Genomic DNA, 27,942 nt, shown 5'->3' on the forward strand with positions numbered 1-27,942 from the left:
CTTTAGAAAAAGTATTGGGTTCGATTCATTCTACTAAAAAATTCTCTAAGATGCCCCAGCATAGCCGCAGCCTAATGATTGAAACAAGTAAAAAATAAGAGATATACATACGTATATATCAGTAACAACGAAATACAACTGTTTGTTTCGTTTCGTTTTCCCATTCGCGATTTTCAGCTATCATTATAAACACTTAAGCGTATTGCACATGCAGTCGCATGTGCTTGCCAACAAGTGGCTTCCACTGTAAACGTTGCATCCCTTCCTTCCCTCCTCCTCTCTGTTTTGTCCTCGGTCACTGTTGCCCACTCATTTCCTACATTTCTGTGTTTTTTTTTTCTATGGCGTTAATGATTCTCAACCCTTCTATCATTTCCAAAGACTATTCAACAAAAATAATATCAGTACTCCCTCGAAGATAAACTGTCATTTTTTTCTTCCCCTGTCGATGTTTCACTGGAAAATACTCCGTAGCTGTACTGTGTTATGCGGGTCGCAGAAACATTTTAATAGTGTCTCCAACTCCAAGTAAGTAACAAAAAGAAAGGTAAAAAATAAGCTTTTACTCCTATTTTAATTCCTCTGCATTGGTTGCGTTTGATGTTCAAAGTAATTGTTATTTCATATATTTGAAAGATGCTTAAATGTATTATTATTTTATTAATTTAATTGTACAACTGGGTCAAATTTCTGGTACTAGTGGGATATCTGGGTCCCGAAATATTGTCTTAACGATACAAGGGGCCCGACTTGACTTCCGAAATATAAACTTAACGATGCAAGTTTTGTGTAACATGCAGTGTTATTGTTTAATAATGTAATGATTTTAATAAAATATAAGCTATATGTTTCTCTTAAGTTTCAAAATGTTTAGAAATAAAATACGTACAGAGCAATGTTTTGTTACGGGCCGCGCAAAACTGGTAAATATGACCTGGCTATATGTGATATTAGACCCTATATCGAACTGCTCATAAAATACTTTCGTGAATCAGTGTTTAATATAATACATAGAATTGTTTGGGTTATTGATAAGTATATGTAGTGTCATGATTTACTAACAAAACAATAGGAGGTAAAGTTGTCGAACGTAAACAAAACGAAAGGTACCATATAGAAACGGCATTCTCTATTCACCCAATTTACGTTAGTGACTAATAAGATTAATTAAACTGAGTTGATTACTGGGTGGACATTGGAATTAGACACTGAGGGAAAATGGCTATAACTTTTTTATTTTTTAATTTTGGCGATTTTCGTTTTCGATAATGTGTTCTATATGTCACGGTCATGCGATTCCCCCTAAAAAAAAAATCGCCCCCCCCCCCCCCACGCGGGGGGGGGGGGGGCGATTTTCATTTTTGACATTGTGTTCTACATGTCCAGGTCGTATGAATAGCCTTCTCGCAACTTAGATGTGAAAATGAACGGCTCACATTTATATTGAAACAGAAAAAGGATCACATGTGGAGTCCCCACCACGAAACTTGATATGCTAGAAATAACAGCTAAACGCGGACAATCCAAATCTTGCATTTACTCAGAAAGTTGAACTGCGAGTTTCACGCTTTTAACCAGAGAACATATATTCGAAAACGAACAATACAAAATTAAAAAAAAAAAACAGTACACCTGAGAAATTTTGTAGATATTCGTGGAGTCCATTCATTTGGTGTAAATATGGTAAAAATTTACCGTAGTAAATACTGTATAAACCTATGAGGTTGCCTGTGATTACTGAGACTAATCAGACTGAATTAATTAGTTTAAAGTATATTTCATAAACAATAAAAGGTGAAGGTAAAGAATACGCACACGCGGTGTTTAGGGTTAGGGTTTTTATTACGCCGAAAACGGGTGGTAAGTGTTTTCGGAAAGACTTTTTTTTTTTTAGATATTCGGGGATTTCAGTATAACGATTTGTTGGGTAATTATTTACCAAAACGTCCTGTTTGTGTCTCTATCAGGAGTATGTCGTCTCAAAAGCGTAGGCTCATGCCAACTGGTCCACCTACCTCAGCTCCTGTCTTGCCTGGTGACAAGTATAATTAGAAAATAATAGTAAATATTTTGATTCGATTTGTTCGTCTTGTATGCAGTGGCCTGGGATCGAGATTTGCTTAGCGGGTGCAAACTCAGGTCCAAAGTTTTTTTTTACAAAGAAGGCCGATTTTTTTTCAAAAGTGAAACAGTAACGTCTCTGTTTTAATGTGATTTACTTTCAGTTTTCATACTGAAACAATCATATACTTTCACTATTAATACTGAAACTATTATCTTACTTATATACATGCATATACACATATATATATTATGTAATCGTTACCAGCGTCGCCTTACTGGCACGTGAAAAAACATTCGAGCGAGGTTGTTGCCAGTGCCGCTGGACTGGCTCCTGTGCAGGTGGCACGTAAAAAAACACCATTTTGAGCGCGGACGTTGCCAGTACTGCCTGACTGGCCCTCGTGCTGGTGGCACATAAAAGCACCCACTACACTCTCGGAGTGGTTGGCGTTAGGAAGGGCATCCAGCTGTAGAAACTCTGCCACATCAGATTGGAGCCTGGTGCAGCCATCTGGTTCGCCAGTCCCCAGTCAAATCGTCCAACCCATGCTAGCATGGAAAGCGGACGTTAAACGATGATGGTGATGATATATATATATGCATGTATATACATCTGCATATATGTATGTGTATATATATATAGATGTATATGCATACATGCATCTGCACTTATGTATGTATATATATATATATATAGAGAGAGATAGATATGTATAGATATATAGGTATACATGCATATGTATAGATGTATATGTATATATATATGTAGATATATTTATATATGTATATATATTTATATATATGTAGATATATATATATATTTATATATATATATATATATGTATATATATTTATATATGTATATATATATGTATATGTATATGTGTGTGTGTGTACCCCCACCATCACTTGACAGCCGATGTTGCTGTGTTTACATCCTTGTAACTTAGCCGTTTGCAAAACACTCTGATAGAAGAAGTACTAGGTTTACAAAGAATAAATGATGGTGTCGAGTTCTTCGACTAAAGTGGGTGCTCCAGCGTGCCTGCAGTCACATGACTGAAACAAGTAAAGCAATAAAAAACTATGCCATTTTAATTCCGAGCAACGCCGGGTGTCTCTGCTAGTACATTGCTAAAGATAAGTTTAACACATTAAATTAATGCATAGCAGCTTCATTAACAGCACTAATTCACACACACATGATAGCAAAAACAGTGTTGCATTGTAAGCTTGAGAAAAGCCTTTATTTTTAATGCAAGGCTTTTCCCAAAGTTTAAAATGCAACACTGTTTTTGTTATTGTGTGTGAGTGAATGCAAATACATAAAACAGAATTTGCTCACACACCCCATTAGCTTTCTCTTCCACTTCGACGCATCAAAAGTAAATTGATAAACTTTTCACAGAAACCAATGAACGAAAGTGACGGTTCTGAGACTCAATCTGAGTGATTGCCTGGAAAAGTAATGCTTCAAATCACTCCGAAAATTTTTCTATACTCACTTGTTTTGGCAATGAAGTTTTCCAAGAGAATATCTAAAGACTTTTCATTGCACGAGATTTTATGTACATGCATGACTTTCCAAAGCGAAAACCATTTCCAACACCCGATTGGTTCTTATCATGTAGAAAGTCAAAGGGCCATTATCTGAGTTTTCCTGAGATACCAAAATTCTTTAACTTATGACAGATGATTCCATGAGCAATCTTGTCAAATGCCTTAACAAAATCAAAGTATATACAGTCAATGTTCTTTCCTCTCAAGAGATTATTAAGAATAGTGTTATGGTGCTGTAATAGTTGTGAAAGGCAACTTCATCCAGTCCAAAAACCATGCTGTATATCATCTACGAGGTCGTTTTCCACAAGGCATGTACTAATTCTATTTCAGACAATGCATTTGATAATTTTAGATGTGTGAAATGTGAGAGAAACAAGTTTGTAATTTTTAGCTTCAACCTTTGTGTATAGGTGTTACTATTGTGTCTTTTAATAGTTCTGGGAATTTGCTGGTATCTAGTGACTTTTGAAATAATATCTTTAATGGTTTCACAAAGCTGTTTTTGCATGATTTTAGTAAGTATTGCTGGGAGACTATCTGGTTTAGATGCTGAGTTTGAATCTAAGTCATTAGCTGTAAGCTAATGGGGATCAAAGAATTCATTTGGCTCATATATTATTTTAACTATAGGTTGGGAAGATGCTATGTCATAATGTCAAGTAAAGGATGTGCATATTTGTGGTGAATCATTAGTATATGATCCATTAGATGGCCAATCTGGTTATGCATAGCTGATTTTTATTTAGCAAAGGGGAAATAGAACTTAGAAATAGATTTTATATTTTACACTGCTCGTTGTTCTCTTAGTGGAGTTTCTTTTTCATGAGATAGTTTTAGGTCCAGTTCAATGTTCTTTTTTCTTTTCTCAATCTTGTCTGTTGAGAGAATTTGTTTTTTTTTTTAGTTGTTTTGTTGGTTTGATTCTGTTACACATTAGTATCCATCTATTTCACGAAATCAAGTGCTTGTGAGAATAGGTGTGCTTATATGGGACATTCTTTCAACAGACCCTGATTCTTCATAACCCTCTTAACATTGAGATTTTCAATTTGTTTCAAGGATTTCAAGTTTATGAGGAGTGAGTCATATTTGATGTTATTTGTGTGTGTTGCACTCTTTGAACCATATGCAAATAATTGTATTATGCTGTGGTTAGAAATAGCTGTGGGAATGATCTGAACATTGTGAGTGAAGTCTGTTTTAACGGTAAAGACTAGGTCGAGTATGTCACACTTCACCATGAAGTCACTGGACATCCTGGCCCACTCCTCATTGATGGCAGCCTTCAGAGAGTTGATGTTGGGGTGGGAGGCTTTGTTGGTGGTATGCTCCAAAATGCCCCACGCAGTATAGTCCAGAGGGTTGAGATCTGGGCTGGAAGAGGACCAAAAATCTGCAGACCAGAAAGCAGCTAAGTTGGATTTGCAGAAATTCTGTACCTTCTTGGCAGTATGGCTGGAAATACCATCCTGGGTCCACACAGCTTCCTCTGGGTAGTTGACCTTAAACCATGGCAAGACATGGTACCTCAGCGTCTTGTTGTAGGTGTCAGCACTCACCTTTTCTCTGAGTTTGTAGAAGTAGATGGGCATCTTTCTTCTGCCAGAGGCCACAACACCAAAGGCCATGACTTGGGTTGGATGTTTTATTCTGAAGGTGCCCCTGATGTCAGCTGTTGACTCTGCAATGTACCAGTTGTTTCCACAGTTCACAATGGCATCCACTGTGAAGATCTCGTCAGAGAAATTTTTCACAGTGGACCTGTTCTTCTTGAGGTATGTGAGAGTCTTTTTGCACCTCTCCAGTCTCCTGACCATCATAGGTTCTGTCAGCAGGTGTCTTAGAGTCCTGGTGTAGGACTTGAGGCTCAAGTCATCATTCACAGCTGTTCTGATGGTCTTGGGGCCCACTTCAAGTTCAGAAGCCAGCTTCCTCATGGATGTGGTTGGGTCAGTTGAAATTTTGGACTTGAGGGTATTGACAAAGTCTTGATTCTGCTGCTTGTTGGCCCTATCACTGCCAGACATCCTCTGAATGCCGTTGCCCATGTCCATTCTCTTCTTGACTTCATAAACTTTGCATAAGGATACTCCAAATATGTCAGAGATCCTCTTTGGATTGACTTGTGCGTGGACCAAATCACATACTCTTTTGCATTTGTCTTCCTGTGCAGTCATATTCTCCAATATTCCTGCAAAGAAGTTTATTATTAGCTGACAATGTATTCTTTGTTCTGTATTAGGTTTCATATCATTTGGTGTCGTGGTTGCTGTGAAATATTAGTGTAACTTTTAATGCAAGTTTTGCTTCCCCACTCTGTACACTTCCTCCTACATTAACTGTATACTGTTATAGTGTTATTTCTGCATTTCACATCTGCTGCAATGTTTTAATACAGAAATTAAAATAATTTAACTGTGTGTCCTAGGTGATTTATATTATTTATATAATTTAAATTTAGTTTAATTATATAAATTATTTACGTCTTCAGTGAATATTTCAGATCTATTAGCTATTTATTTTATATGCCAGGTCATTTGATGAGCAGATCTATGCACAAAGTCATTCTGGATATTACCATCCCATCTGTTTTTTTTTTTTTCAAGCCTTGTATATTTAGAATTATGTCAGCTAATATATTCTTCCCTTTTTAAAGACGATAGTGTGTTTTAAGAAAAATTTGGAATCTATTTCTGGCAGGTCAGGCAACAATGTAAAGGCTACTTAATTGGTCCAGACTAGAAGTGAATTTCAAGGGAATTAGCAATATCAGTGAAGTGAAAAACTTTAAACAGAAAATGAAAAAGACAGGTGACATGTTTTGGTGATCAGGAGTTTGCATCTATTCAGCAGTATTGTTTGCAAGTTTATAGATAACTAAGTATCTTCATGTTAGCATTGTGACTGCTTTTGCATTGATTTTTTTCCATGCAAGTATGAATGAGAGATCTTTTGAATATTCGAATAAAGTATGTTGCACTCTTCCTAGTAAATTGAGTTTCCAATATTGTTTCAGTGTTGGTCCCATAAATCTACAGAAAAATTAGACCAAATTCTAAAAGTAGTTGAGTAAGAATTTTAAACCTACAGTTTGTTCAATGAAATTTGTTTGCTGGTTCTTTTCTCCATTCACAATATTTAGCCTCAGCATTTACAAGCTGGATGGAGAAAAGAATCAATGAGCCATGTACAAGATGGAATTATTACGTTAGTCAGATGTTTATGGGAATTATCAGCCAGTTAACCAACGATGCACAGTGATGGTTACTTACTCAGGGGCTCCCATGTTTTGAGATGCATGTAGATGTCAAAGTGTGCCAGTGATCATTGTTCCTTGCATTTCTTAATGCATCACTCTGTTTTGTCGATTAGTTGCATGTCCTTGTTGATCGTTTAGTGCCAATTCATCTTTGGGTGTCCTGTCTGTCCTTTTCCATAGGTTTTCCATTGAAGGACTTCGTTAGTGAGTCTTTCATTTGGGAATTGCATTACATGACTCAGCCAGCTCAGACAATGTTTGCACACAAAGTTAGACAAAGGTTGGTTGGCTTGTTGCACGTCTTGGTTGGTGATGAAGTCACTCCATTGAGTCAATGAAAAACAGTTTGTACTGCCAGCTGCTAAGTAGAGCATCTTTCAAGGAGTAATATTAGGTTTGAAAACAAGCTATCAGATAGACTTTTGAGCAAACCTTTGCATGGTTGCTCATCTGGCTAGAAATAACAGCTAATATCCCTGAAATCACTGCATCGCTATCTGAAAATAAAGGAAGGATGCATTGGATAATGTAGACATAGATATTACTAAAATGATGGAATGGTTATGGCAGAAATGTTTCCTTGTATTCGTAAGTTCAGTCAGGTCTGAGCTGAGGCTAAAGAACAACAGTCTTTGTTAAAGCCAACTTGCTGTAAGTAAACTTCAGCATTTGTGGCTTCATCACAATGTTATACAGGTTGAACCTCTTAAAGCCAACAGTCTTGTATGTTTTGAAATTTTTGGTTTTAAGATTCACTCTTGTCTTTATGTCACTGAACTCTTTGAGAGAGCTGCAATTTGAGAGTTGTGAAAATGGCAAAACTGGATGGGACTGCTCTAAGTATACAACTGTAAGTCAGAGAATGATTGTTGGAAACGACACTTTCCTTGATGTGATGGTGATCTTGGGGATTCCTTGATTGGCCTGGGTTGGAAGTTCTTATGTATCAATCAGCCTGCTGCATCATTTATAATTTGTAATCCATGCCTTTTATTATTTTTTTTTTATGTATCCCCCTTCACTTTATGTCTGCTTCGCAATTATCCTCCTCATATATTACCTTATTCGTTATCATACCATTTAGATTCTGGAATTGATGTAATTGTCTGACCTTCCTACTCAGAATTGTTGGCTTTGTGCTTAAATTAGAAACATTATCATTATCATCATTAAACCAGCAAGCTGGCAGAATTGTTAGCACACCATACAAAATTGTTAGAGGTGTTTCCACCAGCTTTATGCTCCGAGTTCAAATGTTGCTGAGGTTAACTTTGTCTTTCATCCTTTCAGGATTGATAAAATATGTACCAGTTGAGCACTGCGGTTGATGTATTTGACTAGGCTCCTACCCCTACTTAAAAAGAGTTTCAGGCCTTGTACCATATAATAGAAAGGATAATTATTATTCTTAGCATCATCATCAGAAGAGGCACTGGATTCCTTTTTTTAGATTTGCTTCTGCTCCATTCCTGACAATAACATCTGTTAATTCTCCCCAGGTCTTCATTTAACTATACTTAATTTTTTTTTTTAGTTTACAAAAAGAAAAAAAAAAAACAAAAAGAAAAAAGAAAGAAAAAAATGTTTTTATGCATTTATTTTTCTTCAGAATATGAAAATATAGAGAGTACAAGACAGAAACTGTATCAAGAATTCAGTTTATTATCTGTGAGTTAATTAGTTATTTAGGCAGTCACATTATTAGTCAGTTTGTTAATTTTAGTGAATTTGTTAATTGATAATGATCTTAATAATCTGTGGCTGTAGTTGCAATGTGAGACAATTTCCAATTTTCCCAACAATCAACCAGCCTCATTTTTTCCATCATCTGCATCCTTTCTGTTCATTTCTTGGTGTTGCTCAATCTTTCCCTAAGTGTTTTCTTACCTTTTTACCAGGAGTTTATCCACACGTGGCTGTATTCACTAGAGCTAGAATATCCTGATGTTAAGTTGCATAACCAAAACACTTCATTTAATCAGATGACTTGTTAATTAATCAGCTCATTAATTAGCTATGCATATTAACCAGTTATCAGTTAACAACAGTGAAAATGGCAGCTAATGGACTGATGCATTTTTCAAATTAAATTTTTTTTAATTACATGAAATCAGATATGGTATGTAGAAATGGAATCTTGCTGTTTTGCAATTTTTGCATTACATGAAAATATGTTGAACACTTCACCAACATTTGCTCACCCTATCAATATAGTACTACAGAGTTACAGTAATTGTCTACATGCAAGCTTTAGTGTGATCACCATACTTGCTAAAAATAACAGTCAAATTTCATTCAAATTATATCGTACAGAATTGTTCGAGTATTGAATAGAATGCTTTGTGTTTGTTCCAATTCCTTGCACTTTGGGTTTCCAGTCCTGTTAAGGTTGGCTTTGTCTTTCATCACTTCAGAGTTGATAAAGTATCAGGCCAGAGTAATTAATGATTGACAGATCTGTTAGAACAGATATAGGATGCCTTGTGGTGTCAGTTCCAATGGCAACACCAGCAGTGAATGATTCTTGTGCCTAGTGATACCAGCCATTACTTTTCCCTTGGACATTGGTAGCATGAAGAAAGGACACAGTTTGGACAACTGTTGGTTTTGTACAAAATCAAAAACCAAAACCTTTCCTAGGTCAGAATATCAAAGAGGAACATTCTAGATGCAAGTTCTTCATTTTATGAAACACACATATTGGATAATGCAATTATAGATATACAATAAGATTGAATGACCTTGATTAGAATGCTGTGATCATTACTTTGATTAAGGCTGACCTGGTGCTAAGCAACACTGACAGTACCAACATGTTTGTCAGAGTGGAATAGGGGAATGCAACATTCTCACCCCCTACCACACAGAAGGCTACTTGACTGATTGGCATGAAGTTGTTGACCAACTCACTCCACCCTCTGTCTTCCCTTGGCATACCTGATTTCATATTCCTGAATCTGTTAATCTGCAGCCTTATTCCACAACAGTTAAGGATTAAACTTGTCAGGAGTAGAATGCTGTATATGCTGGTATATAACATGTCATATATGCCAGATTATAAAATGTGAACCTTTAAATTTGAAGATGAAAAACATTGCCAAACAATAGTATAGGTTTTTTCACTAATGTGCTGGGTTGGTTAATGACTTATAGTATATGAGTATGAGCCTGACCTAGTAAACCTTTATTTGTGTGACCAGAACAACTACAGGTTATGAAAAAAATATAATGAACAACTTGGAAGATGTTGTTCATTAACTATAACAAAGAAAGTATTTTATGTAATTTCTATAATTTATTAAAGAAAAAAAAATTCTTACAGACATTCATGAAATTTGCTGATGTCTCTTATACAAAATAATGTAAAATAGTTTTCTACAGCAGGATATACTTGTTCCTTCCTCATCTTCTGTCCCATTTTTATCTTTATTTTATTATAATCAACCATCTCTTATGAATTTCAGCAGCATCTGCACAAAATTCTGCATTGTTTATTTTTCACTAATAATTGCAAACTGCAGCAGCTGCAAATGAGTTCTGTTACTAGGAAGATGTGCATTGATATGGGTGAAGGCATTTATTTTCAGATGTTGATAATATGGGCGATGATCATCATTACTGTCATCTTGGTCATCATTAGTGTAATTATTGTCAACATGTCATCTTTGTTGCTATAACAACCATATTATTATAATCAACATCAGTATCACCACCGCCTTATTATCTCAACTACATCATAGTCATATTAAACAGATAAAAGTATTGAACTAACACAGCTCTTGGGTCCTGAGTTCACTGTGGCTATAATCAAGTATGTTCCACATTACTTTTGTTCATGTAATTATCAAAATTTAGTATTTAAATTTTCTGGGAAACAAGGGTTGGATATGAAAAATTTGAACACAAATCAGGTAATTGCCTTTTATTGTAAGAAAATTAACTATTTACTTTGTTGAAGAAAAGTGGTCAAGTGCAAATAATATTGGACAACTGGCTCAATTATCTCAACTCTCATTGCATTGTGGATTTGAATAATGTATTTAATTCTACAAAATCTTCATCAAGTTTGCTGAAGGTATTATATTTATTCACATTGCCTCTTTTCCACTCTCATTAAACGTGTCTTGTACATGACTTAAACTATACTAAGCTCAGTCCTGACTCAGTTTGATGAATAAGTTTCTATTGATTTAATGTTTCTATTTTTCCACAGGAATTGTCTGTTAAATGGAAAAAGGATTGACATTTTTCTTAGCCAACATGGTAGCTAATCAGCTGACCTCTGCAAGTAAGTGTCTTCTGTGTATGTATGCATGGATATGTATGTATGTGTGTGTGTGTGTGTGTGTGTGTGTGTGTGTGTGTGTGTGTGTGTGTGACTACATGGGTCGTTGTGTAACTCTATTTGTCAGCAACATAATCACTTTTGAACAGGATTGTGTAAATCTTTCTTCTGTGTATGTGTTGGTTTTGTGTAGTGTATTTGTGTTTGTAGAGATTCTGTAAGTGTGTATATGTTTGAAGGGACTGATTGTAGCGGATCTGTGTATTACTGTCTATGGAAATGTGTGTTTATGTTGTTGGAGGTTTTGTGTGTGACTGTGTCTGAGGAAGGGTGCATTTTGTCTGTGTATTTCTCTGATGGTGTCTGTTGAGGAGTGTAACTGTATGTGATTGTCTGGGGAGCTTGTGTAGCTTTCATTCTTCTCTAAAGTAAATTTATTATTGATTAATTGAACTCTACAAATATGTTCTCAAATACTTACATATTATACACTTATATATATTATTTTTATTTCTTCTGTCTTGTTATCAAATTTGGTATCCTTGAATTTGGATTCAGTTCCTTCTAAGTCTTCCTTTACCTATGGTTGGAAGTCAGATCTTTTCTTGTAATGGCAGAAATTTCGAATGAAAGGTGTCAAACATTTTAACTAACATGAAACAGTAATAAACTAAATTACTAAATTTACCTATCTCACCTTCCAAAATTAGCTATATGCCAAAAAAATCACTATCATTATGACTTTATTCTTTCTCTCTTTAATTTTCTGTATTTTTTAAAAAATATTTTTCAGACTTTGAAAAAACTTTCCTTGATTTACCATGGCAAGATGTCTTATGGAAGCAAGTGCTACCATATCTCAGCATCAAAGATCTCTTCTCTTTGCGCTTGGTTAATTCTCATTGTAAAAGACTAGTTGAAGGTTATTTCAGCTCACTAAAACAACTAGATATATCTACTGTCGCGGATCAAATCACTTTGACAGCCTTCAAAATTATCGTAGAAAATAATCAGAATTTGACATCACTCAATCTCAAGAATTGCAGTCAGTGTGCCTGTGAAGACACTCTTGTTTACCTCATTGAACGTAACCCCCGTCTTTCAAAAGTTTCCTTCAAGAATTGCAATGCCCTCTCTGACTGTGTGTTGCTGACACTGTCCACCACATGTCTTCACCTCACCCATTTGAACCTCTCCCATTGTACATGGTTACACAATGTTGGGCTGGTGACTGTAGCCTTTAAATGCCACTCACTGAAATATCTCAATATCAGATCCTGTTTCAATATTACTGATGAAAGTATTCGAATTTTGGTTTTCAACTGTCACAAGTTAGTAATTTTTTTCACTCTTCTTTTCTTTCTCTTTTTCTCACTCACTTTTCTGTCTCTATTTTCTCATTTCTTTCTCCTTATCATCATCATCATCACTTCTAAGGGTGGTGGGTGGGTGGGTGGACTTGTGAGTGTATCAAACAAAATGCCTCGGGTATTTCATCCAATTCTTTAATGTTCTGAGCTGAATTTCAATTGTACTTTGATATTTTTCTGGTTGATAAAATAACTACCAGCTTAGAGCTGGAATTGATCTAATTGATTATAGCCCTCTCTCAAAATTGATCGTCTTGTGCCTAAATTAGGAATTATCGTTAATATTCTTCTACCTCATTGTCTTCATGGTTTCCATTTAGTTTCATTTATTTTTTTTGTCTCCTTATTCTCCTCTTTCTTCTTTTCTTTCATCTTTTTGTGTGTATATGCATACATATGTCTGAGAGTGTCAGTGTTAACATATATTCATCATCAACGAATGACTGTTGCAGTGGATGATGTATTTGGGAGTGATGAATAAATAGGTTTAATCCCATTGACAAAAATGATAAAGGAAGCATCTGCAAGTCACTACTAAATAGAGCTCTTGATGGCAGGTGGCCAAGAATACATACATATAGTTTTATTGAAGCTGGAAAATGTTGCAGACTATCACTGAGTTCTGTGTAACAGATCAGTTCTGTGAATTTTGGAGTAACAGTTTGTGGAGTCTTTCAGCTTTAATAAAACTCTGTATTTTATATTTTGTGAATGAATTTGGCAGGAGGAAATCCTAAAAAGGAAGCCTGTTGCATATATGTGCATCTGCTGTTTTATTATACTGCTCTCCACATCAGTATAATAAAACAGTAGACAGATGAGAAATATGGCAGTAATGCCACTTTTTCCTCTCTGATCAACTCCCTATTTTCTTCACCTTCCCCACTAACTGATATTCCCCATTGACCACATCTCCACACTTGTTCACCATTCATTGCATTCAACCCTAACACTAATCATCTGTTACTCTACTTTCACACTCCCACAAATTTACCCACCCATCATTCCCAATCCTCTGTGTTTATTCTCTCTTATATTCACCTTGTACCTTGAGGGTATGCCCTGGCACTTCTCTCTTTCCAGCTGAGGTAGCCATCTATAACAATAAATGCGAAAGCGAATGTCAGTGTGTCACACTTGTTCAACTTTACTCCTCCGACCCCTCTCTCACTATTCAATGACACTTCTACTATTCTTCATGCTTTATCCCTCTCTTGCTGTTCAATGACTCTTCTACTTCTAATATAATAAATACGAATAACACACTTTTTCAACTTTATTCCTAGACGCTGTAGCCCAACATATCATACCATTTTAGAATCAAGCTGACTTCGTGAGTAAATTAGGGACAATCCAGGCCGAATCCGGATCCGCAATCTTGAAATTTTGGATTCCCAAGTTTTCATTACTGCAATTGTTTTCGGCAATTTTTTTATGTGAAATTTTGCAACAAAAGTTTTTGTATCATAAGAATTTTTACTAGCTGGACCCGTGAAAACTTCATGGAAAACATAAAAATTGTAAGCATCTGTAAATAGTGACTTCATTTAATAACTATTGAATAATTATGGGCATAACTACAGATGTATACCCCACCAACTTTGTTGCCTCATAAATTCCATAAATAATCACTTAGATCCTGTTGATTGAGTATTTATTAATATTTGTTGGAAAAAATTTTTCTGAGAGGCTAGGGAGAGAAGTTTCGGAAAATTTACATCATCATCATCATCATCATCGTTTAACGTCCGCTTTCCATGCTAGCATGGGTTGGACGATTTGACTGAGGACTGGTGAAACCGGATGGCAACACCAGGCTCCAGTCTGATTTGGCAGAGTTTCTACAGCTGGATGCCCTTCCTAACGCCAACCACTCAGAGAGTGTAGTGGGTGCTTTTACGTGTCACCCGCACGAAAACGGCCACGCTCGAAATGGTGTCTTTTATGTGCCACCCGCACAAGCCAGTCCAGGGGCACTGGCAACGATCTCGCTCGAAAATCCTACAGGAGCCAGTCAGGCGGTACTGGCAACGGCCACGCTCAAAATGGTGCATCTCATGTGCCACCCGCACAAGAACCAGTCCAGGGGCACTGGCAACGATCTTACTTGGCTTGCCGGGTCTTCTCACGCACAGCCCATTTCCAAAGGTCTCGGTCCGTAGTCATCGCCTCGGTGAGGCCCAATGTACGAAGGTCTTGCCTCACCACCTCAGCCCAGGTCTTCCTGGGCCTACCTCTTCCACGGGTTCCCTCAACTGTTAGGGTGTGGCACTTTTTCACGCAGCTATCCTCCTCCATTCTCACCACATGTCCATACCAGCGCAATCGTCTCTCTTGCACGCCACAACTGATGCTTCTAATGTTCAGCTTTTCTCTCAAGATACTTACACTCTGACGGGTATTCACATTGACATTACACATCCAACGGAGCATACTGGCTTCATTCCTTGCGAGCTTACGTATGTCCTCAGCAGTTACAGCCCATGTTTCACTGCCATGTAGCATGGTTGTTCGTACGCATGCGTCATACAGTCTGCCTTTTACTCTGAGTGAGAGTCCCTTTGTCGCCAGCAGGGGTAAGAGCTCTCTAAACTTTGCCCAGGCTATTCTTATTCTAGCAGCTACACTTTCAGCGCACCCACCCCCACTACTAACTTGGTCGCCCAGATAGCGGAAGCTATCGACTACCTCTAGTTTTTCACCCTGGAATGAGATAGAAGTTGTTTCCTGTTTGTTTGCAGTCTTTATTGCACCTGAACATCTGCCACAAACAAAAACTAACTTGCTAGTTAACCTGCCTTTGATGTTGCTGCACCTCTTATGTGTCCATAGCTTGCACCGGGTACATCTTATAGAGTTACTACCTACTCCTTTTCTACATACTGAGCAGGGCCATCTACCTGAAGGGGTTTGTGTTTTATCTACCTTCCTACTTATTAGGATTTTGGTTTTAGCTAGGTTGACTCTAAGGCCCTTCAATTCTAGACCTTGCTTCCACACCTGAAACTTCTCCTCTAGTTCTGATAGTGACTCCGCAATTAGGGCAAGGTCATCAGCATAGAGGAGCTCCCAGGGGCAACCTGTCTTGAACTCCTCTGTGATTGCCTGGAGGACTATGGTAAATAATAGGGGGCTGAGGACGGAACCTTGGTGGACCCCTACCTCTACCCGGAATTCATAACCTGATATTTTCCACCTCATAACTTTCAGGAAAATTGGTATTTTTTAATGAAATTTTATACAAATACCTTTCAAACGGCATAGGATAACTGTCACAATGGCTTTATCATATATCATCCAAAACGAAAAGTTTTCCAGTGTTTTCTCTCTGTGAATAGCTTCATTCTCTTTCACTATCATTTTCTATTCACTCAATCTATCTCTCTAAATCTCTTTCTCTCTTCCCCCTCCCTTCTCTCTCCAGCCTCTATGTCTCCTTGCCTGTAACCTTTCTCCTACGTTTAACACAGTATATTTCTTTTACCCCTCAGCGTTGTCAATGTCCTCTCTTTCTCAGTCTTACTCCCTAATCTTTGCCACTTTGCCTCTTACTTCAACTGTACTTCTGCTTAACCAGTTTTATTTCTCTCTTTGTACCTCTTCCTTTCAACTAAGTGTGACACACACCACAGGTACGTACACATGTAACTATGTAGGTATTTCCATATCTGGTCAGTTTAGCGCGACTGACGGATGTCCACCCTGCGCTCAATAAACAAAGAATCTGTAAGGACGACCGTGCGAACTCACAAAAGGAGATATGGTGACGAATGGAAAAACAGAGGACTCCTTTTATTTATACGCGTCGCACGGTCGAACACAAAATAACATATCAAAGATGATATACAAATATGTTATACGACGATAACATAGATGACCAGTAATGAAAGACCACAACCGTATAAGATGAATAACAGAATTATTTATTGTAGCGTTAAAGATGTATGTGTATGTGAGAGTGTGAATGTGACATATAAGAACATAATCAAAGACAGGCCGTCGTATAAAGAAAAGTGTGTATGTGAGTGATACATGTATGTGTATGTGAGATATTATAGCAGATAGAAAGAGAGTCAGTAACCGTGAGCATTTATACCAGTTCTTAGAGTACACATTAGTATGAGTCTGTATGTGAAAGAAGTGAGGCGTATGTTTGGCAGAGCTTATCACTAGTTGCGTTTTGGCTTCGATGCCAGGGCAGATTCTTCGTTATACAGATGTTCGTCGCTGGCTGAAATTCTCTTGTCTGTTTATTTATCGTGGTGAATATGAATCACCTAACAGAATCGAAGAGAGAGATGTGCCGCGGTGGTTTAGTTTGGTGTACATAGAAAGTCGTGTAGACGCTGGTGGAGATTGATGCTGGTTAGTAGTAATTGTAGAATCGTGTTGGTCATGACGATGATGCTGGTTAGTAGTCGTAGACTCGTGTTGCTGATGTGGCGGCGTCGTTGGTGGTCATTGTTGGACGAAGCTGTTGATGTGTCGCTGGCTGCCGCTGCTGCTGCTGTCGTGTGGTACACGGAACAGATCTCAAAGAGAAACTGAACCGAGACAAATTTGCTGGGTATGAGTTGCTCTATTTAAAGCATTCAGGGGGCTCCCGAAGGCTTCAGAAAAATACTCTATCACATGACCTTATTAAGGGCTGTGATTGGTCAGTTTGCGTTCTGGCGGGAACGGTTCGAAGAAGTTGCCGATTCGAATAATGATCAGTCACGTGATGACAAGGTTGATGTTTTCTGCTACGCCCGCGCTTGTTTATATTTAAATGAGAAAAATGGCGATAGCAGTTTTGTATCTAATGGCGATAGGTAGTTTCACTACAAATCTTTTATTTATAAAATCTGGATGGAACTTAAACATTTCATGTTGGAATGTGCACACTCTGTTAGACAACAAGAGTGATTGTAGGCCTGAAAGACGCACTGTACTTGTTGCTCGCGAGCTGAACCATTATAACATTGATATAGCTGTACTATCAGAGACCCGTATAAAAGGTGATGGTCAGCTTGAGGAAGTAGGAGGTGGATGCACCTTTTTTTGGAAAGGAAGGCAGAAGGAGGAGCGCAGAGAGGCTGGTGTTGATTTTGCAGTTTGATCTGATATCCTTAAGAAGTTGGAAGAGCTCCCCGTTCCTATAAATGAATATCTAATGACTCTACAGTTGCACTTGAAAGGTAAGCGGTTTGCTACTTTAATAAGTGCCTATGCACCTCCTTTGACTAGCTGTGATGAAGATAAAACAATGTTTTATACCCAGCAGAGAGCCATACTTAGAAAAATCCCCAATTCTGATAAAGTCATTCTAATGGGGGATTTTAATGCCAGGGTTGGAATAAACTGGCAAACATGGAACTCTCTAGGACGTTTTGGAGTAGGCAAAATGAATAGCAATGGTCTCATGCTACTGGAGTTTAGCGAAGGACATGGACTTTACATCACAAACACTCATTTTATGCACAAAGGTGATCACACAACAGCGTGGATGCATCGAAGGTCTAAAGTTTGACACTTGCTGGATTATGTCATCATCCGCAAGTGCGACATCTATGACATTTGTAATGTCAAGTCCTTACATGGATCGGAATGCTGGACAGTCAGGTGTGAGCAAGGTTCCAGATAATGGTAAGTGTGAAAGAGAGAAGAGGACCAGTCAGCATTCCTCGGTGTCTGAATGTCCACAAGATATATGATGTTGTGGTGACGAAAGAGCTTCAGACTCGCTTTTCCAGCATTGAAAATACTGCAGTATGGGAAGAGTTTTGAGACCAGGTTCTTCAATGTGCAGCTGAAACACTGGGATATGCTACTGTCAGACACAGAGACTGGTTTGATGAAAATGATGCTGAAGTTCAGCGACTATTGGTGGTAAAGCGCCATGCCCACAATGTATTGCTACACAGAGAACTGTCTACTGTGCAACGAAGTCTAGCACTTGCCTACTATAGCAGTGTAAAATCACTACTGCAGCGATCTCTCAGGAAGATGCAGAACACTTGGTGGGAGGATTTTGCTCATGATGTTCAGGCCGCTGCTGATGCAAATGACAGCAAGAAGCTTTACCATCTTATGAAGCGCGCTTATGGACCTAAGAGCTCCACATCAGCTCCTTTGCTTTCCAAGGAGTCTTCCACTCTGTTTACTAAATCAACAGAAATCACAGGTCACTGGATCAAACGCTTCTCTGAACTCCTAAACCATGAGTCAATTATGGATGAAACGGTGATTGATACTATGCAACAAAGACCTATCAATGGCTCCTTAAACTCCTCGCCCTCAATAGATGAAGTAATGACATCAATAAGTAAATTGAATCTTGGTAGGGCACCTGGAAAGGATGGAATTTGTGCTGAGGTCTTGTGATTTGGTGGTAATTACATCACACAGTCCCTTCATGAACTTATTAGTGCAGTCTGGAGGAATGGTGCAATGCCTAAAGACTGGAAGGATGCAATTATTCTTCCTCTATATAAAGGAAGAGGAGCCAGAACAATGTGTGGTAACTACAGAGGTATCCACTATCAGCTGCTGGCAAGGTTCTGGCAAATATTCTTCTTACCTGTCTGAATGGGTGTCTCGTAAATGATGTCCTGTCTGAATCTCACTGTGGCTTCCAATCTGGTAGAGGGACAATGGATATGATTTTCACAGCAAGACAGATGCAGGAGAAGTGCTATGAGCAGAATATGGATCTTGTCCAGGTATTCATTGATTTAACAAAGGCCTTTGATACTTTAAATAGGGCCTTTCTATGGAAAATACTTGGCAAACTTGGATGTCCCAATCACTTTGTATCTATAATTAAATCATTTCATGATGGGATGGAGGCTTGGGTCAATGTTGGTGGTGGCATGGCAGGACCCTTTCCTGTAGAGAATGGTGTCAAATAGGGTGATATTCTTGCCCCAACTCCCTTTTCTTTGTACTTTGCTGCTGCTTTTACTCATGCTTTTGCTAAGGTTAGCTCTCTGGGAATATATGTCAGATATCGATCTTCTGGCTGCCGATTTGCTGCCAATTCAAAGGTTCTCCAGTCTATTATTCGTGACTTCTTTTATGCAGATGACTGTGACTTAGTCACTCATACAGTGGATGACATGCAAATACTCATGAATTGCATTTCTGCTTCTTGCAAGGCATTTGGACTTAGCATTAGCCTGGACAAGACTGTTGTAATGTTCCAGCCTGCACCAGGAAATCCATATGTGAAACTAGCTATCTTGGTTGACGGAACAATTCTGAAGGTAGCAGACAAGTTTGTCTGCCTGGTCAGCACACTCAGCCGTTCTTGCTCCCTGGATGAGGAAATATCTTTCAGGTTGCAGAGAGCAACTAATTCCTTCCGGACTCTTCAGTCTCGTGTCTGGTCCCAGCATGGCATCGCAAAGCAAACAAAAGTTGCTGTGTACTGTGCATGTGTGCTGACATCGCTCCTCTACTCATGTGAGACATGGACCCTGCACAAACGTCAGATAAGGGACCCTGAACGCTTTCCTCAGAGATGTCTCAGACACATTTTCAATGTTGACTGGACCTAAAAAATTCCAGACACACAGGTCCTGAGGACAGCTGATATCTAGAGTATTGAGGTAGAAGTCTTGCTAATTGCTTCATTATTACTGCTTTTAACAGCAATAATGCTTTCATATAATTACTTTTTAAGTGTTAATTGCATTGCTCATGTGTGTATTTATCGTTGGCTTGGTGGTTTTTGAAGCTTTCGCTTTCATCTTTGGCAAGTAGTATTTTTACCCTTCTTTTAATCAAATACATGTATATATATATATCTATATATATAATACAAACACAGTAAGCATACACATTTCAAAGCCTCTTCATCAGTGCTGTCTTCTGGGAATTTTGTATCAGAATTCTCTTTGCCTAGATTACATGTCTGCATTGCATAACCTACCATGTTATATTTGTTTCCATCCTTTTTTTGATGCTATGTCACTCACTGTTTCCTGATAATCTACTCTCAGATGACAGTTAAAAACTCTTACTATATATTCTTGAGCATTACTTGCTACTTTGTACAAGATATGGTGGAAGAGTACTTCCATGCAGCCTCAAGACCTCAAAATGTTAACAAGTATTCAACAATATGAAGCATATCATTTGAAAGTTTAGTGTCCTAGACTTTGAAAGAGCGCAGTATTAAAGCCACCAAGCTCTCAGTTACTTCTCTACTGCCCTGTCTTCATTGTCATTTATATTCTCCCTGTATATCAATATATATATATATTTTTTTTACTGATCCCAATCATTAGACCATAGGGCTCCACCTCCAAATGCATAATCAATTATATTGATTACTGTATTTGATGGCTGAAAAAAGACGAAGCTTACTAGGATAAGATGATTTGCACTCTGAACTTAAGGGGACATAACTAATCATCACAGTGTATTTCTTCTGATTCCCTCCTGGTTTAGTCACCCATCATTAGGTTTTTGTGTATGTATGTATGAGTGAATGATGAAGATGTCTCTGAGCTAGCTGATTTGACCATTATATAGACCAGCTAATTTTCTCTTAGATGTCCTTATTATCTCCACTGTATTTCATCCCCACCACCACGGATCCCTTGCCAAACCTTTAAGTTAAACTTTCCCTGAAGTGTATTGCTGTGGAATATACACACTCCTGCTCATACCTGTTTTTGTTTCCTCAACTATTTATTGTCGTGAACTCATATTGGTCATTAATCATATTTAAACAATCAGTTTTCTATTCCTTGGCATAACCTTTCTCCAAACTATAATTAAAAATACAACTTTTCAGTCAGTTGTCTCGTTTGTTAACAACCCTCTTAACCATGTTTTAAAATTATGTTTTCTTTTGAAATTTCTTTAATAGATTAACCACTCTGAAGTTCAGTGGTGTTTACAATATAACTGATTATAGTATTGAGATGGTCAGCAAGGCTTGTCCAGTATTGATCCACTTGGATATTCAAGGTTGCTATCGGTTAACTGAAACTTCTATTAAGTAAGTGGTTTTTTTTTGTTTTTTTTTTGCTTCATTTCACATTTTTTATTGTGATATGTATTGCAGTAGGAATGTAGTTATTTATTGATTCTGATAAACTAAACTAGTAATTTTTACATACTGTTAATTTGGAGAATGTCCTACTATTAGCCTATGTATCTATTGATACTTCAAATGAGCTACATGTTGAAACATTACTGATTACAATTATGAAGATCTGAGGCATTTTACCTCTGACTCATTTGAGATGGTAAAGTGTTATTCTCCTCCTATGTATATCTCTCTGCATTTCTCATGACTCTCAAACTGCTTCTGAAAAATGCAACAAGTATAGTGAGAGTGATGCATTTAGCATGAAGGTAAGTGACCATCAAAGTTTAGTCCTCAGTTCTCTCCTATTTGTGATAAACCTATAAGCTATCACTGGAGAGTTTAAAACTGACTGACCATGGAAGCTTCTATATGCTAATGATCTAGTTCCAGGTATGGAAGCTAAACCTGGAATTAAGAGGCCATAGGGTAAACCTTGCGAAGGCAAAGGTTTTAGTGAGTTGGAAAGAAGACAGTACCCTGTTACTTTCAGGGAAATGGCCTTGCTTGGTATGCGGAAAAGTAGTAGGAATAAACTCCATACACTATATTTGATGTCAGTATGTAATTAATAAGGGAGGTAGTTGCTCTGAGAGTATAGTAACTTGAGTGAGAATCGATTGGAGAAAGTTCAGGGAGCTACAACCACTGCTGATAACAAAGAGTGATGGGCAGACAGTATGATGTTTGTGTTAGAACTGTAATGCTGCATGGTAGTGAGACATGTGCCTTGAATGCAGAGAACTTGAGAAAACTGGAAAGAAATGAAATGAGTATGCTCTGGTGGATGTGCAGTGTGAGTGTGCATGAAAGAATTAGCACAAATGCACTGAGTGAAAAACTTGTCATAATGGGAATCAAATGTGTGTGAGAAAGAAGACGATGCTGGCATGGACACATGGTGTGTATGGATGAGGACAGCTGCATAAAAAATTGCCTGTCACTAAATGTAGCTGTTACTTGCAAAAGGGAGAGACACAGGAAGTGGTTAATGTTGACTTTGGGAGCCTGAGCCTGACGAAATGGGATGACACAGGACTGGGATCTCTGACGATATGAGGTTCTAAAAACGACCCACTCCTCTTCTGCAAAACTGAGTTTTGAAAGTGCTATGTATTGTGTTCTCTGCCTACATTACACTGACTCACTCCCATGCATTAGTCCTGGCTCTTCTCCCACTGACTCCTGCAGACTACCCAACCATGTCTTCCCTTCTCTTGTTTTCTCTCCCTGACAGCGGTATCATCTTCACTACTCCTACTGCTTGCTCTCCCATTCTATTCTGCATTGCTCTATCCACTCACACCCCCCAACTTGTGGCTTCTTGCTCACTCACCCTTCAACCCTGCCCCTTTTGACAGTCTGTCTCTTCATCCCATACAATCTTGCACTGATTCTTCAACTCACCTTGCGCCTTATGGGGCCACCTAGGCACCTTGTCACGGTTATCTCTTGCATCTATTGTTAATTGTTGCATTCTCTCCCCGCGTACTAGATGTAAGTAACCATGCAGATCTTATACAAGAACCTGCACAGCCACTCTCATAGTTCCCTCCCGTCATCCCCGAGCATGAAGCTGATCCTTCCCCCACTCCCCTCGAGGTTAGTTCTCCCCCCCCCCAGGTTTGTAGTTGCATGGCAACTGAAATAGTGCAGGTAGTATGAAAAAGGTATCTAGTCCATGCTGGTTGGCATTAGGAAGGGCACCCAGTAGTAGAAACCAAGCCAAAACAGACATTGGAACATGATGCAGTCTTTGGACACATCAGAGCCAGTCTGTTCCAGCATGGAACAGGGATGTTAAATGATGATGTATAATTTGCTTTAAATTTAGTGTACTTCTTTCTGTGTTTCAGATTCATTATGACATACTGCAAATCCCTAAAAGTACTCAAGGCTAAAAACTGTCAGCATATCACTGAGCGATGTCTGCTGGACCTTGATGAATCCATTAGTGTCGATGTCCTACAGGAGACCCTCAAACGAAAGAAAATACCACGGATCACGGACCAAATTTGAACTCGGTATTTGATTTTCTGTCTGATGTTCAGGAAAGTCCTTGTAAGAAATTATTCTCCACAGTTTGACTTAATGCACTGCGTTGATGATAATTGGAAATGCTGTCCTTACTGGGGTATAAAAGTTATTATCTAATTGGGATGTTGTAACTAGGAGGGGTGGGAGTTTTAGGGATCTGGAATGATAATGAACACAACATATTTCTTTTAATCACAATTTCGCTGGTGGTGGACCTTTTAAAATGTATCAACATTTTGATTATACCCGTGACTCTCCGATTGGATTCTCAAATAGTGCACCAAAAATTTTATATATAGTGATTTATCCAGTTTTGTTTAAATATTATTGTTGATTGTAAACATTTAAATGTAGCTGTTGCCAACTACATAGAGAAAATCATTTTTGTAAGCCTTAAATTAATGGCTTAGTGTTGGAATGTCCAAACTGAAAGTAAATGGTACACTATCTATGAATTATTATTGGATTTTATGTATTTAGCTGAGAAAGTTAGTATGAATTGGAGATATTGATTATATGTCAAAAAGAGGTGTGTTTGTGTATATGAAACTGCAATGGGTTGTGTAAAAAAATTGCCTACTTAAGTTGTATTATGGTATTAGGAGTTGGTTGAAGAAAAAAAAAGCATCATCATCATCATCATCATCAAATGTCTGGCATGGATTGGACAGAGGCTTGTAAGCAGAGGACTGCACCAAGCTCTATTGTCTGCTTTGTCATGGTTTTTACAGCTAGATGCCCTTCCTAATGCCAACCACTTCAGAGAATGGACTAGATGTTTTTTGCATAGCACCAGCACTGGTTATGTCAAAGTAATTTGCAAGATCCTTTGAAAGGTGGTGGTGGGGTAATGAAAGAGGTAGCTTTGTGCCAGGGGATGCGAGAGACAGTATATAAATTATGAGTAGTCAGCATACCCTCTTTATGGTACTGCTTGTGGTCAAACCATCTTTACCCAGAAGTAAATAAGGTACAATGACATGGTAATTAGATGTCTATAAGCAACAGCACTAAAATTAATATTTAAGTAGGTAGAAACTGGGTTGAGCACTGGGTGCATCTTGGAATGAAATATCATGATACTGTATGTAATAATTTTATATGAAATTTGACTATGGTAGCACAAAACATTAAAATTAAGGCAAAGAAAGTTGAAATTCTAGTATTCATTTTGTTATCAAGGGCTTTATCCATGTAAGGTGAAAAGACTAATAATAATGTTAACTTGTTTTTAATCGAAAACTTATCTTTAGTTTCCTTTATCTGCTATGCATTATGGTGCACTTAACTCTACCAACTCAGTTACAATTAGAAAGGTAATTGCAAATATGATTGCAAGGGGAATAACTCGTGAACATACTTCATTTACTAAGGGACGTAACCAATCCCCTTCAAGATATTATCTGCTAAGTTTGGAGTGGTTCAGTTATTAATTATGAATTCACTATGGCATTAGCTGTGTAATAGTAATATTAAGGTCAATGTATTCTCAATTGTGGCCTTTTCGGAGCTCTCTAGTTAATCTGCTTCGTGACCAATTTAACTACGATTAAGTTCACTGAAAATGATCAGTAGTTCATTACGTTTTGAGATAGAAAATTGTGATAAAAAACAAAAAAAGTTACATTAAAATGTTAAAAATGGGAGGGTCACAGATGTAAATTGTAAGCAGTATAGTTTCCTTATTTCTATATTTTTGTTTTAGTTACACTTAAATAAAAGATGTCAATGAGGAATCTAATTTTACAGATTTAGAAGAAATCGTGTCAGAGTCGGTGCAATAGAACTGAGGTAAAGTGAATGTGGAAAGTGTAATACCTGATTTTTTTATTTTTACATAATATCTCTTATTTTCAAAGAGCAATTTAGTATAATTAAGTTTAGTTGAAGGATAGCAAAAGGAATCTAATTCGGTAAACTGTATCAAAATTGATGCAATAGAAAAACTTATTAGCAATGCAAGTAATGCCAAAATTCGTTTTTAAGCTGTCATATGTTATTTAGAAAATTAGCATAATCTAGATTTCATAAAAGATCTAATCTTGCAAGCTATCAAAACTCGTAAGGTAGAAAAAAAGAAGTTGTGTGACAAAACATGGTCCAACTTGAGCCAGTACAAAGCGCAGACATTAAATGATGATTGGTATATATAATGTAGAGTGTGTAATATTTCATGTAATGTACCCTGCTTTGTTAATCTTATTCTATCTTTTAGAACTGTCAAGGTTTTCTCAATGTGAGTAAAAGATTCTTTATATTCATCTAAATATTTTATTAATAGTAATCTAAATGAATAGTGGACAGATTTTATCAATATATAAGCTTGTTAGCAAGTCCTACTCCAATAACAATCAATGATATTCATAACACTATCAGTTAAAAATATCTAGACGAAGACAAGGCACTTCAGCTTTTAAGTAGCAGTGTCTACTCAAAATCTAGTATAGACCTTAAGCATAATTCTGCTGGCCTTCGAGTAGGTCTAGCCACAATGTTCTCTGTAGGCCAGCAAAGAATCACCAGTTCAAATGGCTGGGCCAATTAGGGTGCATGAGTGATTGAATGATCTCAAAATGGTTGTTCCATTGCTAATTTGTAACAAGATAGAATTCTAGAATAAACTAGCAACTATATTAAATTGTTACTGTTTCGGTCTTAAAAAAAGATTCATATTTAAGTATTTAGAGTGATAATTTGAAAAATATTAAAGACATCATCCTCTAAGATGTAGCAAAGAGACAAGTTGAAATGAGAGTGCAATCAGTACATTCTACTCAAACTTGGACAATACTTTTCCCTTCTGTTCCATTCTCTCATACTCTGCAAAAGTTTGTGTGTGTATAATATTTATGTAACATCATACACATTTGCAAGTGGTAGGAGATAAAAAAAATAAGTTGGTTGGTACAACACTTTATAATAAATAATATATTTATAAAAATTTGTATTTTCACATTACAAGATTTGATCAGATTTTGATAAAGAAAAATATTTTGCTTTCATCCTTTCCTATGATTAAAAAAATATTCTGAGACATAAGTCACATATTTTTCTTGCTTTTCCAAAGATTTCTTCATGTATACACCTGATATATTAAGGAGACTTGAATAAGAGTTATCTCTCATCATCAACAAGAATGTCTTATTACAAGCTGTTATCTGACTCACAATCCAGTTCATTACTTGAGTCTAATTTTCACATCCACTCAGTCATCTTTTCATTTTACATATCACAATTTTAACTTAGCAGTAAATTATTGGATAAAACCCAGAATCTAAAAATACTGTTGATGGTCTCCAATGACAAAAATTATTCTGTATGTGACTTCATAGAAGAGTTTGGTAAGGTTGGTTGCTGTGAACAGTTAAGAAAACTAATGTTCCAGCTTCTTGTGCTTAGTCTGAGACTAAGAAAGAGAAAGTATTGTCTGTTTGGCTGCAAACTAGTGAAATTATTGCTCCAACATCAAAACTTTCCAAATTTCTTCCTGTCTGATAAAAGTTTTCATAATTTAAATTATACAATTTACATTGTGTGTCTGCAAATAAATTAATTTTTCAATACACACTTGAAGGAAAGTGTAGAGAAATTTATCTTATTGTAGAAATCAGTTGCAGTTATTTTGATATCTGTATATATTGGGTGATTTTAAGAAGATATTTGTATAGCAGACTGCAGTGTTACAGAGATGTTTGTGGGCAGTAGATGTAAGACCTATGTGAGTTCAGGTAGACTGATTTCTTTAACTGTGATCCATGTGTTGTTAAATGCCCTTTTACAAGTGCAATGGTGAAAATTTGAAAGATTTTTTTTTTTACTAGATAAAAAGGAGAAACAAATCGTCCATTACTGCATGAGGAAATGGATTCAAATACACTTCTTTTGCAACATCAATTTGATGTAAAAAGATTTTTAAACAAAGCTTTTCTGTCTTCACCAGTGATATACTCAATAAATGAACATCAATAACCAAAGATAAATACATATCAGTGCTTGAAAAATGCCGTTAAAGCTGTTTGCCCTTTAATCTGTGGTAGGAGTTTCCGGCGACATTTTTGCTTTGCTTTTTTGGGGTCTGTCTCCTTTTTGTGTTTAGTTGCTTCACTTTTTTTGGAAGGTTGAGTGACAGGTGATAACATATCTTGAGCAGCTTCCAATATACTAGGATCATTCTCTTTATCTTTGGTACTATGTGATGGAGTCAGTTTATTAAAAGCTGTCTTTTTGCCACTGGCTGGGTACATCAAGGTCTTACTAAAACCAAAGGAAACAATCAAATACT

General features: G+C 37.2%; 2 protein-coding genes across 4 annotated transcripts in view; one reads left to right on the forward strand and one right to left on the reverse strand.

Annotated features, from left to right (window-relative positions):
• The first annotated feature begins 166 nt into the window (after positions 1 to 166).
• LOC149136501 (uncharacterized) lies at positions 167 to 26,699 on the forward strand. 2 transcript variants are annotated; one of them, XM_089348811.1, is made up of 5 exons: positions 167 to 528; positions 11,100 to 11,174; positions 11,965 to 12,502; positions 21,402 to 21,533; positions 23,480 to 26,699. In XM_089348811.1, exons 2-5 carry the CDS (start codon positions 11,114 to 11,116, stop codon positions 23,640 to 23,642), a joined length of 894 nt encoding a protein of 297 aa, XP_089204937.1. In that variant the 5' UTR covers positions 167 to 528; positions 11,100 to 11,113; the 3' UTR covers positions 23,643 to 26,699. The 2 variants fall into 2 exon arrangements, with proteins under 2 accessions (XP_089204937.1, XP_089204938.1); XM_089348812.1 differs by having other exon boundaries at positions 169 to 547.
• Positions 26,558 to 27,942, reverse strand: part of LOC149136502 (PCNA-interacting partner-like) — a 35,516-nt gene continuing 34,131 nt past the window's right edge. Inside the window, exon 12 of one of the 2 annotated variants that reach the window (XM_089348809.1) lies at positions 26,558 to 27,914. In XM_089348809.1, coding sequence (XP_089204935.1) covers positions 27,647 to 27,914 — 268 coding nt within the window. In that variant the 3' untranslated portion in view covers positions 26,558 to 27,646. The remainder of the gene's footprint in view (positions 27,915 to 27,942) is intronic. The other variant, XM_089348810.1, reaches the window with a different exon arrangement.

This window comes from Octopus bimaculoides, chromosome 3, assembly GCF_046866305.1.
Source record: "Octopus bimaculoides isolate indiv1 chromosome 3, ASM4686630v1, whole genome shotgun sequence".
In the NCBI taxonomy this organism is placed as follows: Eukaryota; Metazoa; Mollusca; class Cephalopoda; order Octopoda; family Octopodidae; genus Octopus; species Octopus bimaculoides.